The sequence below is a fragment of the Neolamprologus brichardi genome, chromosome 9, assembly GCF_056152115.1.
Source record: "Neolamprologus brichardi isolate AB-2024 chromosome 9, ASM5615211v1, whole genome shotgun sequence".
Taxonomy (NCBI): domain Eukaryota; kingdom Metazoa; phylum Chordata; class Actinopteri; order Cichliformes; family Cichlidae; genus Neolamprologus; species Neolamprologus brichardi.
Genome location: NC_142112.1, coordinates 38,010,677 through 38,023,005, shown reverse-complemented (window position 1 = coordinate 38,023,005; position 12,329 = coordinate 38,010,677). Strand labels below are relative to the sequence as shown.

Sequence of the window (12,329 nt, the reverse complement as noted above, 5' to 3'; positions counted from 1 at the left end):
TGGAAAGAAAGGCTCTTGGCTCTTTAACAGGGACAGTGCCTAGCCACACAAGAAGTCCAGTCACTTTCTTTACAAGACACCTTAACGCCCACTCACATCCTGGGCCATCTGACCTCAGGAAATCACATGATAGGGTGGGGCCAGGTTTCACAATGAGCTCACCCGAAACCCTGGCTGATTGTGACCCACACCCGTTTTCACACCTTGGCTTATGTGATTAGGTAGAGGATCATCAGGGGGTCCTTTTAAGGTTTAAATCTGAGAATCTCCGCCATCTGACCTTAGAACTGAAGAAGCTTCTCGGTTGAGAGGTGAAATGTCTTCAAGCAACTTAAAGAAGTCCAGACGCTTTTCTTTCCAAGTTCCTCAGACTTTCCCAAACTTGTTTTCATCTAACGACTCTGCTTCTGTCTGAAAAACACTCCGAAAGTGAACCAACCACAAACCTAAAGACCCCACTGCACCAACAATGCACACCAACAGCCTGAACAGCTCCTGCTGTGGATTCTACCAACAATGACCTGTTACTCCCACCCAAGACTTTCAACACCTTCAGCAACCCCAGTGATTGTAAAACACATCCTGGACCTGATCACCACTTCACAGTCTCTGCACCCTCCATGGGTCCTCTCTCCATACATGAGAGATGTAAATAGACTCTTTAAGAGACAGAACCCCCAAAGAGCAGCTGGACCAGACTCAAGAGTCTCCATCGTAAACCACAAGTGGACAAAACCTCTGTTTTCTGTAAAATAAAAATAAAGTCCAACATTCAATCCACAACACGATAAAAACATTCTTCTTTTTCCAAATCACCAAGAGCTGCACATTAACCACCACAATATATTTTTATTCTCTGTGCTTTCAAATACTTAGACTGTTTACTTTCATCTCTGTTTCATTAGTTTTTGTTAACACCTTCCTGTGCATCACTTTACAGCAGCCAGACTCATTAAAATGAGACTTTGTAGGAGTTCACTTCCTCTCATGTGTTCATCCACAGCAGCTGGACAATAAAGTTTATTGTGACCCTGATACTGCAGCAGATCGCCCTGATTTCCTGTTATCACTTCAAATAGAAATGAGGCTGTAGAGGTTTGGTGCATGCAGAAAAACAGCTGCAGGGACAATGAGAAGACTTTTCTGCTCCAACTTCTCCCAGCATGCTGAGCTAATGATAAGTTGGTGTTTTTCTCCAAACACTCTCTCACTCTTCTCTCAACGTGTTCACAATAAACTGTGAACAGACACCGAGGAGAGCAGCAGAAGACCTCATTCAGGAGCTAAACTCAACATGAACTGAACTCACAGTAAAGTTAGCTCGGTGCTTACCTTTAGATGAGCCCACAAACCGAGAGAAACTCCGTGATGAAGCTGGAACTCTTTCCAAACACAGGAAACAGATCAGGGAGCAGAGACCCACGTGGTTCACGCTGATCGCAGCTACGATCCAGGAGACAATGGTGGGCAGATCGATGCAGATATCGATCAGGACGTTGGTAGTAATATATGATCGATACTTTAGTTTGTTTCTCTCCTCTAACTTCACTACTTTACTCCCGTTTCACGAAAAAGCAGCTCTCTCTGCTCGACTCCTCTCCTGCTCGCACACTTTGCTCCGCCCCCTTCTTCCTGCTCTGCCGTGACTTGTAGGTTTCTGGTCACGTGACTTAGTTGCACAGCGTTACCGGCTGTATCACGATTACACACAGACAAAGTTAATCTAAACGCCAGGACTGCCAAAATGAATGAATTAAATACACCATTAAATAATTAATTAAATGTGGCAATAATTAATTAAAATCGGAAATAATTAATTACATAAATATTTAAGACACATGTAATTAATTAATTATTGACACATTTAATTAATTAATTAATAACATATTTAAATAATTATTGACAGTTTTAATTAATTATTTAATGATTTATTTATTTAATTCATTTTGGCACTTTAGTCCCCTTTATCTCTCTCCTTGAAATAATTTTATCTGTCAGCCTCACCCATCAAACTAAGTAGGCGGGGTTAACGCTGCCATGCAGCTTCTCTAACATGTGATTGGTTGCCGTGCAAAGTAAGTCAAGACAGGTCGATCCTAGATAATCGATTGCTTGTGTAGACTTGGGGCAGCCAGGTATCCCAGAATGCATTTCAAATCACAGGCAGCAATGGTGGTGGTGTAGTTAAATTTCCAATTTTAATTAATTATTGCCACATTTAAATAATTATTTAATGGTGTATTTAATTAATTCATTATGGCAGTCATAGAGCCAAGGCTGACACAAATGTTTTTTATCTACTTTCAAATCCATTTATCACAAATGTAACAAATAAAGTGTTTAGAAAGTTAGCACATACATGCTATGTATCTATTATTAAATATCAACACTTCACCGAGTTCTTTTGATTCCTCAGAGGCATCCGATGGAAGACAAAACACTACTCAGTAAACCATTTAACACTTAATTTCACAATACTTCTAGAAGGGAGATGCGTCCTGCAAGACAAGTTGACTCAGATCTCAAAATACTGGTGTGCCCCTAACAGTTATATTACAGAAGCTCTCTCATTCTAGTCTAAACATCAGTGTCTCAGTAACTTTCCACTAGAGATGGTCCACTCTTATCTGCATTTTCCCTGAGGTACCCCTGAGCAAGGTACCGTCCCTACACACTGCTCCCCGGGCGCTGCATTGGTGGCTGCACAAGGCTTCACTGGGTGAATGGGTTAAATGCAGAGGAGCAATTTCCCTATGGGGACTAACACATACACATTATTATTATTATTTATGGTAGTTCATTCAGACTTTGAGAGTGCAGTACCTGAAACACACAGACAAAGTTAATTTAAAGACAAGAAATTTAATGAACCAAGGCTGACACAAATGTGTTTTATCTACTTTCAAATCCATTTATCACAAATGTAACAAAGTGTTTAGAAAGTTAGCACATACATGTAATAAAAAAAAAACGTTTTATGTATCTATCTATAGAACGCTGCATGTTATATTCTAAGTCTGCCTGTTTTTTTTTTCCAGAAACCCAACAGAAAAAAATGAAACTAAAGTATGTAATGCAAGGATGTAATCACTTTCAAGAGGGAGAATATTGACTTTAAGTGAGAATTATAAATCACTTAACATGATAAAGAGATTCTGCAGGTCATTAATCAATGTATAAAACCAAAATAGAATGTATTTTAAGTTACACAGGACATAAACACGGAAGCAAGATGTATAATTAGGATTATTCATAATACATATAAATTAATTAGTGCAATTTCTTTAACCATAAAGAATGACTAAATCCTTTAGGCCAATGTCACATCAATGCACTGAACTCACTATTTAATCCATCTAACAGAGCCTTCAAATGTTCTCACTGTAATTTCCCCCTCATGAATGAATTTATGTTTGCACTAATCTGAATGTTCGGGGCAAAATCAAAGGCATTTTACTTGCAGTACTCAAGCTGACTTACCTTTGTTATAATGATGGAGAATTCACAACGTGGAGGCTTTAAAATAGCCAAGTCTTGTACCCAGTCCTTGGTGGATGTGCGCCTCCAGACATATACGGTGGCCCTGAGAGGCTAGCAACTCTAACATTAGAGAGACTGCAACTTCAGAAAACACTTGCAAAAAGAAAAATGCTGCAAAAAGAAAAACGCTGCAAAAAGAAAAACGCTGCAAAAAGAAAAACGCTGCAAAAAGAAAAATGCTGCAAAAAGAAAAACGCTGCAAAAAGAAAAACGCTGCAAAAAGAAAAACACCTGCAAAAAGAAAAACGCTGCAAAAAGAAAAATGCCTGCAAAAAGAAAAACGCTGCAAAAAGAAAAACACCTGCAAAAAGAAAAACGCTGCAAAAAGAAAAACACATGCAAAAAGAAAAATACCTTCAAAAAGAAAAACGCTGCAAAAAGAAAAACGCTGCAAAAAGAAAAATGCTGCAAAAAGAAAAACACCTGCAAAAAGAAAAACACATGCAAAAAGAAATACACCTGCAAAAAGAAAAACGCTGCAAAAGCACACAAAACACAAGGGAAATGTTTCTGGGGAGACAATAACCCGACGGACCAGTTGCGCGAACCAAAACATGCTAACGCTGCTCAGGCCAGACCGTCCCAAGATCCCAGACCTCACAAGCCTCTCACTTCCACACTTCTCATACTTCCTAGTACGTGAACTGCGCGTATTACAAAGCGTGCAGTTGCTGCATTGGGACACACCCAACATGTCTTGAAGTTCTTCAGATGCCTCGTAATGAACTAGTCATTTGATTCAGGTGTGGTGACCCAGGGTGATCTAAAACCTGCAGGACACCGGCTCTCGAGGACTCATGTTCCCTACTCCTGTGATATGGGTTGCTCTACCTACTCTCTACCAAGCAAAGCATCCTGTAGACAATCCAGGAATTTTGCTAGAGGTTTGTTGTTGTGTGGCCCAACAGTAACATGACTGTGGAAAACTCCATCGCAACGACCGAGACTGTCCAAGCCGGGCCTCGAACCGGCAACCTTCTGATTACAAGGTAAACTCCCAACTCTTGAGCCATGATCGCCCCCATTTATTTATATTAGATTTAGTTATAAGTATACTTGTATACATAGCACATTTATACATGATTCTATTTCATTTACAGAACTAAAATTTGTTTATTGTGTACAGAGAATCTTTGAGCTTGACTCAATGGTTAGACCTCATGAATACATCCCTGTGGATGAAGCTGTATTCAGTCTAGCAAAAAGCAAAAGACGAGGTTTCAACATGTCTTTTCAATTATGAGTGGTAGTGTGTTAATGATGAAAAAGGTGTGTTAGTAGCCTGTGTGCACCATTCTGGGTACAAGTGCACCACACTGCTAAATGTGTTTTGTGTTTGTGAATGTGTTTAGAGTTTTGGTAAATGGGAGATTCAGATTTGCAAATGGTGTCCTAGCCAGATGAATAGTGTTTAAGATTTTGGCAACTGTGGGATTGATTTGATGAAAGAGTTTTCATAGTTGACAGTTTAGTTTTTGCAATGGGAGTTAGTGTTTTAGCAATTCAGAAAAACTGTAATGTCTTTGAACGTGTTATTCATACAGCAATTATTTGCCGACTCGACTACTGCAGCTCTCTGTAGTTTGGTTTGAACCATTGCTCTCTTTATCATCTTCAGTTGGTCCAAAATGCAGCTGCTCATCTGCTAACTGGCACAAAATGGAAAAAGCATATTAGGCCAGTTTTGGCCTCTCTACGCTTGCTTCCTGTTACTTACGGGATCCAATTTAAAATTTTACTTCTTTTTTTTTAATCCCTTAAATGCCAAGCCCATTCTTACCTGTCTGAACTCCTATTTCTTTATGCTCCAGAAAGAACCATGAGGTCCAGGTCAAAACTAACTTTAACTATTCTACGGTCTAAACTTAAATCTCGTGGTGCTCCTCTCTCAGCTTCCTCCACTGCACACACTCCTTGTCATGCTCTGCCATCACTATATATATGGAGAGAGTGCACAAACACCTGTCCTCCTGCCACCCCGAGAGCTCACTGGACTACCCCTCCAATGCAGCAGGCCAGAGACCACACCTCTGCCACACACACCCCCCAACTGAGGCTAGACCCCATCTTTCTTCACAACTACAACTATGGGGTTAGACCATGCGCTGTGCGATTCTTCTATTACTCCCATTTTCAGCATTTTGGAAAATTCTCTCTGAACAATTGCCTTTTATGTTCAGGCATCACATAGGGCTGTGAATGCACCATCACGCCAGACTGCATGGTGCTCGATGATGAGTCATACAGTTAGGCAGGGGGGAGAACACATCTGCAAAACACCGTTGCAATCCGTCCTCTGGGCCTGTGTGAGATGGTTATCAAAAAGGAGGGAGGCGGGAATGGTGGAACTTGGCACTTAACCAGGCTCACTAGAACCTCTCTCCAAGCTTTAAAGAGGTTGAGGTCATGTATCTGTGTGGATCCTCCCGTGTCCGACAGCATTACCTCAGTCAACATCCCCTACATGGAAAGCTTTCATGGGGATATAAGTCAGGTAAAAGGCCATCTTAATGACACTGAAAACTCTTAAACTCAATTTTCCCTCCTGTAATCTAACTTCAGTTATTAATAAGCACACAGTTTGTTTGCAGTTTGGAAGGGTAAACTCATCCTTTCAGTATCTTAAACACACCCTCTGCAAACTACCTATCCACAGCAAAGTTCTGGGATGAAATTTACGAATTTATTTTCATTGAAGATAATTTTTGGAGTGGAGAACAACCAAATGTCACTCTGATGGCACTCCACATGTGCCATTGAAAACAGTTAATCTGAACCTGAAATCATGGCTCAAAATACTTGTTGTGAGACAATTTCTTTATTTAGTTTTATTTATTTATTTTTTTTTACACCAAACTATTTAATAAGTGTTTAATAAAACAAACTTTAGAGTTAATCAAATATAACTAAATCTTTAGTAGTATCAGGATATCACAACACAAACGACAAACAGAAAACAGCTACAGAACATGTGGATCAACAGGACAGGAAATACACTAAAGTAAAACTAAATGCATGAAAAAACACATTCAATTTGAAATGGAATATCAAAGGTAACCAAAGAAAAACAAGAATTTGATGTAGATATCTATACTTCTATCTTCCTGAATGTACCATTCAGGATTATTCACTGTAAATCCAGAAATCAGAGCTACCTCATCAGATCCAAGTGTGACATCAGCTGACACTCTTTACAGGAGACTCCAGCTGAACTCTGTGGAGCCTGATCTCAAGGTTTTAAAGTCTGATCTTGAAACCAGAAGAGGAACTTTCTGTCTCTTCAGATTCATTGTGATCCAGTGATTTCAGGTCCGCTTGATGTTTGCACAGAGCAGATAATGAAGTGAATGTTTTGGCACATTGGTAACTGAAAAACTGTGGGGACAATGTGGGATTGTTTGTGTTCGGAGTATGAACTGAGACTCTTGAAGCTCTTGTCACACTGGTCACAGGTGAAGTTCTCTTCCATGTGTCTACGTTCATGACTGTTACGATTACTTGATTGTGAGAAGCTTCTGTCACAGTGTCTGCACTTGTATGGTTTCTCTCCTGTGTGCACGCGTTTATGCTGTGTGAGATGACCTGCAGTGGTGAAGGATGACCCGCACTGGTCACAGATGTGCTTTTTAACCCCACTGTGAATAAGCTCATGTATTTTTAATGTACTTGGTGTGGGGAAGCCTCTCCCACATTCGTTGCAGTAGTTCATTTTGTCTCCAGTGTGTCTACGTTGATGTAATGTTAGGCACCACTGCTGACTGAAAGTTTTTCCACAAAGGTCACAGTAAAACGCTTTCCCACCACCACAGTGACCGCAGGGTTGAGAACTGGATCCATCTGTGTCGCTCTGCTTCTAAACAAAGACACAAAGACAGTGAAGGTCAGGCAATTCCTTCAACATTTTTATCCTGAATGTCGCCTGAAATAAAGAGCAGCTCTGCCAACATCCAATTACATTTTGTAACACTCAGCGTACTGGGCGAAAATGACTCTTCATTTGTAAGTAAACCACTTCATGTGAAGATTGTTGGTTAAATCAATGGATGCTCTACTCTGCATGTCACAAGATACTAACCCCAAGCTTCCCCAAGTGTGAATGTTAGATAGACAGCAAGAGGAGAAGCTTTTAAAACTTTACGTTTGTCCAACATCAGGAAAGATTCTGATTTGTCTCAAACTTGATTGAATATTCTGTACATGACGTTTTCATGTCTCATTTAGCTTTGAAATTAAACTTAATTCACATAATACTTCAAAATAACTGCATCTGTAAAAATATAAATACATACCTCACAGTAACTGCACTTGTAGAGTTTCTCTCTGGTGTGGATCTGTTGGTGTGATTTCAGGGAACGTGGCTCTTTAAAAGCCTTATCACAGAGGTCACATTTATATGGTCTCTCCTGAGTGTGGGTAAACATGTGCTGCTTTAATTCTTTGTATACCACAAACACTTTGCCACACTGATCACAGCAGTAAACATCATTTTTGGTGTGAATGCGTAGGTGATTATTTCGGCTGAGTCGCCAGCGGAAGGTTTTTCCACAAATGTCGCAGCTGTACGGCTTAATTCCAGTGTGGACAATTTGATGAAGTTGTACGCTCTTACTGCGAGCAAAAGTTTTGCCACACTGATCACAGCTGTACGGTTTAAATCCACTGTGGATGAGTTTGTGTCTATTTAAGTGTCCAACCGTCTTAAAAGACTTTCCACACAGCTCACAGCTGTGTGCTTTAATTCCACTGTGGCTGCGCTGATGTGATATTAAGCCTTGAGGTTGGGTAAAAGACTTTCCACACAGCTCACAGCTGTATGCTTTAATTCCACTGTGGATGAGTTTGTGTGTTTTTAAACTTCCAGCCTGAGCAAAAGACTTTCCACACAGCTCACAGCTGTGTGCTTTAATTCCACTGTGGATGAGTTTGTGTGCTTTTAAGTGTCCAGCCCCAGTAAAATTCTTCCCACACTCATCACAGCTGTATCTTTTCTCTCCCGTTCTTGTGTGAGGTTTGTCGTCCTCCTGAGAGCGCTGACTTCTCGCTCCATGTTGGTCCTGCAGTGACAGAGATACAAACAGAGGCAGTGAGCGAAATGCAGTCGTGGAACAAACTGAAACTCCATTAGTGGAATCAAAGAGGTCAACAAACAAGTTCTAGGTGTGCTGCCACCACATTTTGTTGATAGTTTCACATTACAATGACGTGCTACAATGAGAATTGGAATTAAAATAACATAACTGAAGAAATATTGATCGCTGGAGAAAATCTTTCATTTCATGAAAAATGGGCAGTCCAACTGATGATGTTGTTGTTTCAATGTGTGCTGAAAATATGATCGTTGTGTTTTCTTATAACTTCTGTGGTTTTTGTTTGTGAATGTGGATTCTTTATGTATGGAGGAGCCCAGGATGGAAAAGCTGCTGTTATCTCGTTATCCCCGCCCGTTGGGTTATCATATAGCCCGATGGGCGGGGCTGAGATAGATTTTGGTCGCCCGACCGGAGATATCGCTAGCTCTGGGACGTCGGGCTAGCGATTTTGCGAGCTCTGTGCAGTGTTAGTCAGTAAGTGACTGGCTGCTCCCGTATGGGATTAGAACAATGCCACATTATCCCATAGTCCAGCCAATGATGCGATTCACATTCATATATAGCCTGCCTGCACATAAGGACGCTATGACAGCGTCCTTATGTGCCGACACCGGTGTTTTAGCAAAGCGGCTGATGTGGAGTGAAGCCACGTTAATGACAACGTGTACAACCATTGGAGATGTGAGCAGGACAGACGGAGTGACGGCGGTGGGTTGAGATGTGAGAGAGAATCTTGTGTAGTTAGTGTGTAGTGTAGTCAATAGTTTTGTGTTGTGTGTGTCAGAACAACAGGAGTGGTTACAGGAGTGATACATCCCCTGCTGTCAGGCCTGCAGGTATCAGGCTGTTGTTCTCCTTCATCTCAGAGTGGACAGAAATTATTTTTGGAGTGGCACAAATAATTTGTGTGGCATCAGATTTGATGCAGAACAGCTGATTGTTCTGTAAATAGTTTGAAATGTTTATTTAAAAAACACCTTGGCTGCATTTTTAGGTAAACAGCTGCAAAAAGCTTTGTTGTTTACTTTTTTGTAACTACATAATTAATTGCCCAACAATATACTGTATTTTGCAGAGAGAGAGTTACAGGACTCTTATTTTAACTTCTAATAGTGTTAACATACTACACAGGTCATGAACAAGATTTTTTTTAATTTTCATTGTAAGTGGGCTAAAGCAGTTAATTAAAAGTAGTCTAACATAAATGTAAATGCTGTAATTTGATTACCATGTAACTTCGATGGACTAGCGCGACCACAGTGTACACGTCTGATGTCGCTCACAGTGGTCCAAGTGTCCGCTCAGGGAGTTTGTGTGTTCGCTCAGACACATGAAACATTAGAGGGAGCATTGGTTGTAAAGTATTTTGTCTCGTGTTAATTATATCGTCAGTTATATCGTTATCGCACATTTTCAAATGTATATCGTGATAAATATTTTTGGCCATATCGCCCTATTCTAGAGGTAAGCAACACCAAGTTCCTGGGTGTGCAAATCTCAGATCTCTCCTGGTCAAAAAACACTGCGTCACATGTCAGCAAAGCTTAATAACGACTCTACAGCCTCTGCAAAAGTGAGGAGAGCAAGAGCCTCAACCGCAATTATGAGCACCTTCTACAGAGGCACCGCCGAGAGTATCCTCACCAGCTGCATCACTGTGTGGTATGGCTCCTCCACCATGATTGTGTTGGACACTGCTGCTTAAATAATTGTATTGTGTTTTACATAACGCTCCTATTTTATTTTTATCTTTATATTATTTTAGAGTACACTTAGGGCCTGTATGTATGGTCTTTGACAATAAAGCTGACTTTCACTTGAAAAAACAACCAGCTGTGTAGCTGTGGAGAATGAGAAGGGTGAAAGCGGATTGTTGAGTGAAATGGATGAACCAGAATTGGTTTTTAAAAATGGTGCAACTTCACTGGTTTGGTGTTTATCCGTCAGATATACAACAAAGCACATTTTTTGTAGAACATGCAAGCGGGCCGTCGTTATTGCCGTATTTGTCGGACTAAGGTGCTCGTTAATCTGGGAGTAATCTGGGTCCTAAACTCTGTCCTTTAAGGTTCTAATGTCAAACGAACACTGCAGCATCACTGAGAGTTAAAAACGGTCTAAATTCTTTCATCTTTAATAAAACGATCAGCATTGCTGCTTTACCAGGTGTAACTATGAAGTTTAACTTCCAGGCATCCATGAAAACAGAATTTATTACATTTAACGGAGTTAGAAGTTAGAAGGAAGTTAGCTCGCTAGTTTTGCTAGTTACCTAAGCATGATATAGCATGTTCTGACTGAGAGATTTCTGAAAAATTCAAACGTACAGCTCTGCTATCACTTCCAACATAAATGAAGACAGAAAACTAAACAGCAGTGACGTTTGCAGGGTTACTGAAGTTGGGCTAGCTGGTATATAATGATGTGCTACGTGATTGCTAGCGACACAGCTATGTTAGCATAACATAAACAGTGAAGCTGGAGGATGAACGCTAACACTTTTCCACTCGATAAAAATTAATGTGAGGGTTCCTGATGGTTAGAGACAAATACAATCGCATGGCAGGATGCTGTAAACGGACCAAACTTCAGTCAGGAGAACAACTGAGATAATCCATCCACAATACGAGGTTAGTCATTAATATACTGCAACAACATGGGAATAGAGCAGCTGTGATAGAATACAGCATTAATGAATCAATGGTACAGAAGTGGAGGAAGCAAGAAGAGTGAGTTGAATAAAGTTTGATATATCTGACTGCTTTGTTTCGCTTAATTTGCCTTATAATCTCGTGCACCTTATGGTCCAAAAAATACAAATTTGACTTTTTTATTTGGCGCACTGCAGTTTAATGTAGCAAAGCACCTCTTTTTAACTTCAGTGGATATTATACACAATTATGCTCAGGATATGTCAGCCCATTTCTACTGGAAATGCCCTTTGGTTAAACTTTCAGCAAGGAATTTGCATTTGCATTGTTAAATTTGTATATAGCTTTAATGCACATAAACAGCTGCTTGTTTAAGTGAAAATAAATGGATGGGGTTTTTTGTGCTAGTAAAGTTGTGGAGTTGTATTTTGTCTCGCAGAAATTATATCGTCAGTTATATCGTTATTGTAAATTTTCAAATACATACCGTGACATATTTTTTTGGCCATATCGCCCTGCTCTACTGTGCACACAGTTTCAATAACAGTGTAACTGAGATATTTTTCTCACCTCCTGTGTTGAAGTCATTGTTTCCTCTGTAGTGGCTGAGCTGAGTCCAAATGGCTGAAACTGTTCCTCTGCTGCTCCACCAGACTCTTCTCCTCCTGTTACTCAGCTGGGACACAAAAAGTATAGATATGTATTTTATCCCTGACAAGAAGAAGCAGAGCAAATAAACATTACTACACTCAGTGACAACAATACCTATGAAGCTTCAAGGTGAAACCCCAGAAGCAACTACAAAAAGAAAGTCATCAGCTGCCTACAAGAACTTGAAAGGGAAAAAGCCACTGAGCTCCCTGCATACCACGACCTTTACCCAGGGGATGCTGCACCCTGTATATATGGACTTCCATAGATACACAAAGGAGTCCCACTCAGACTCATTGGTAGCAGCATAAACTCAGCCACCTACAACATTGTCCAGCACATTACTACCACTAGTACCCTTTGTGGGGAACACACCCCACACCTCCATAAAAAGCTC

General features: G+C 40.4%; 1 protein-coding gene across 1 annotated transcript in view; it reads right to left on the bottom strand.

The window, feature by feature from the left end:
• LOC102798698 (uncharacterized) overlaps window positions 1–12,058 on the bottom strand; it is a 30,478-nt gene extending 18,420 nt beyond the window's left edge. Inside the window, exons 1-3 of the mRNA XM_087846627.1 lie at window positions 11,852–12,058; window positions 7,830–8,594; window positions 7,074–7,393 (exon numbers count right to left, since the gene is read on the bottom strand). Of these exons, the coding sequence (XP_087702753.1) occupies window positions 7,074–7,393; window positions 7,830–8,594; window positions 11,852–11,869 (1,103 nt within the window). The 5' untranslated portion in view covers window positions 11,870–12,058. The remainder of the gene's footprint in view (window positions 1–7,073; window positions 7,394–7,829; window positions 8,595–11,851) is intronic.
• Between the last annotated feature and the right edge of the window lie 271 nt (window positions 12,059–12,329).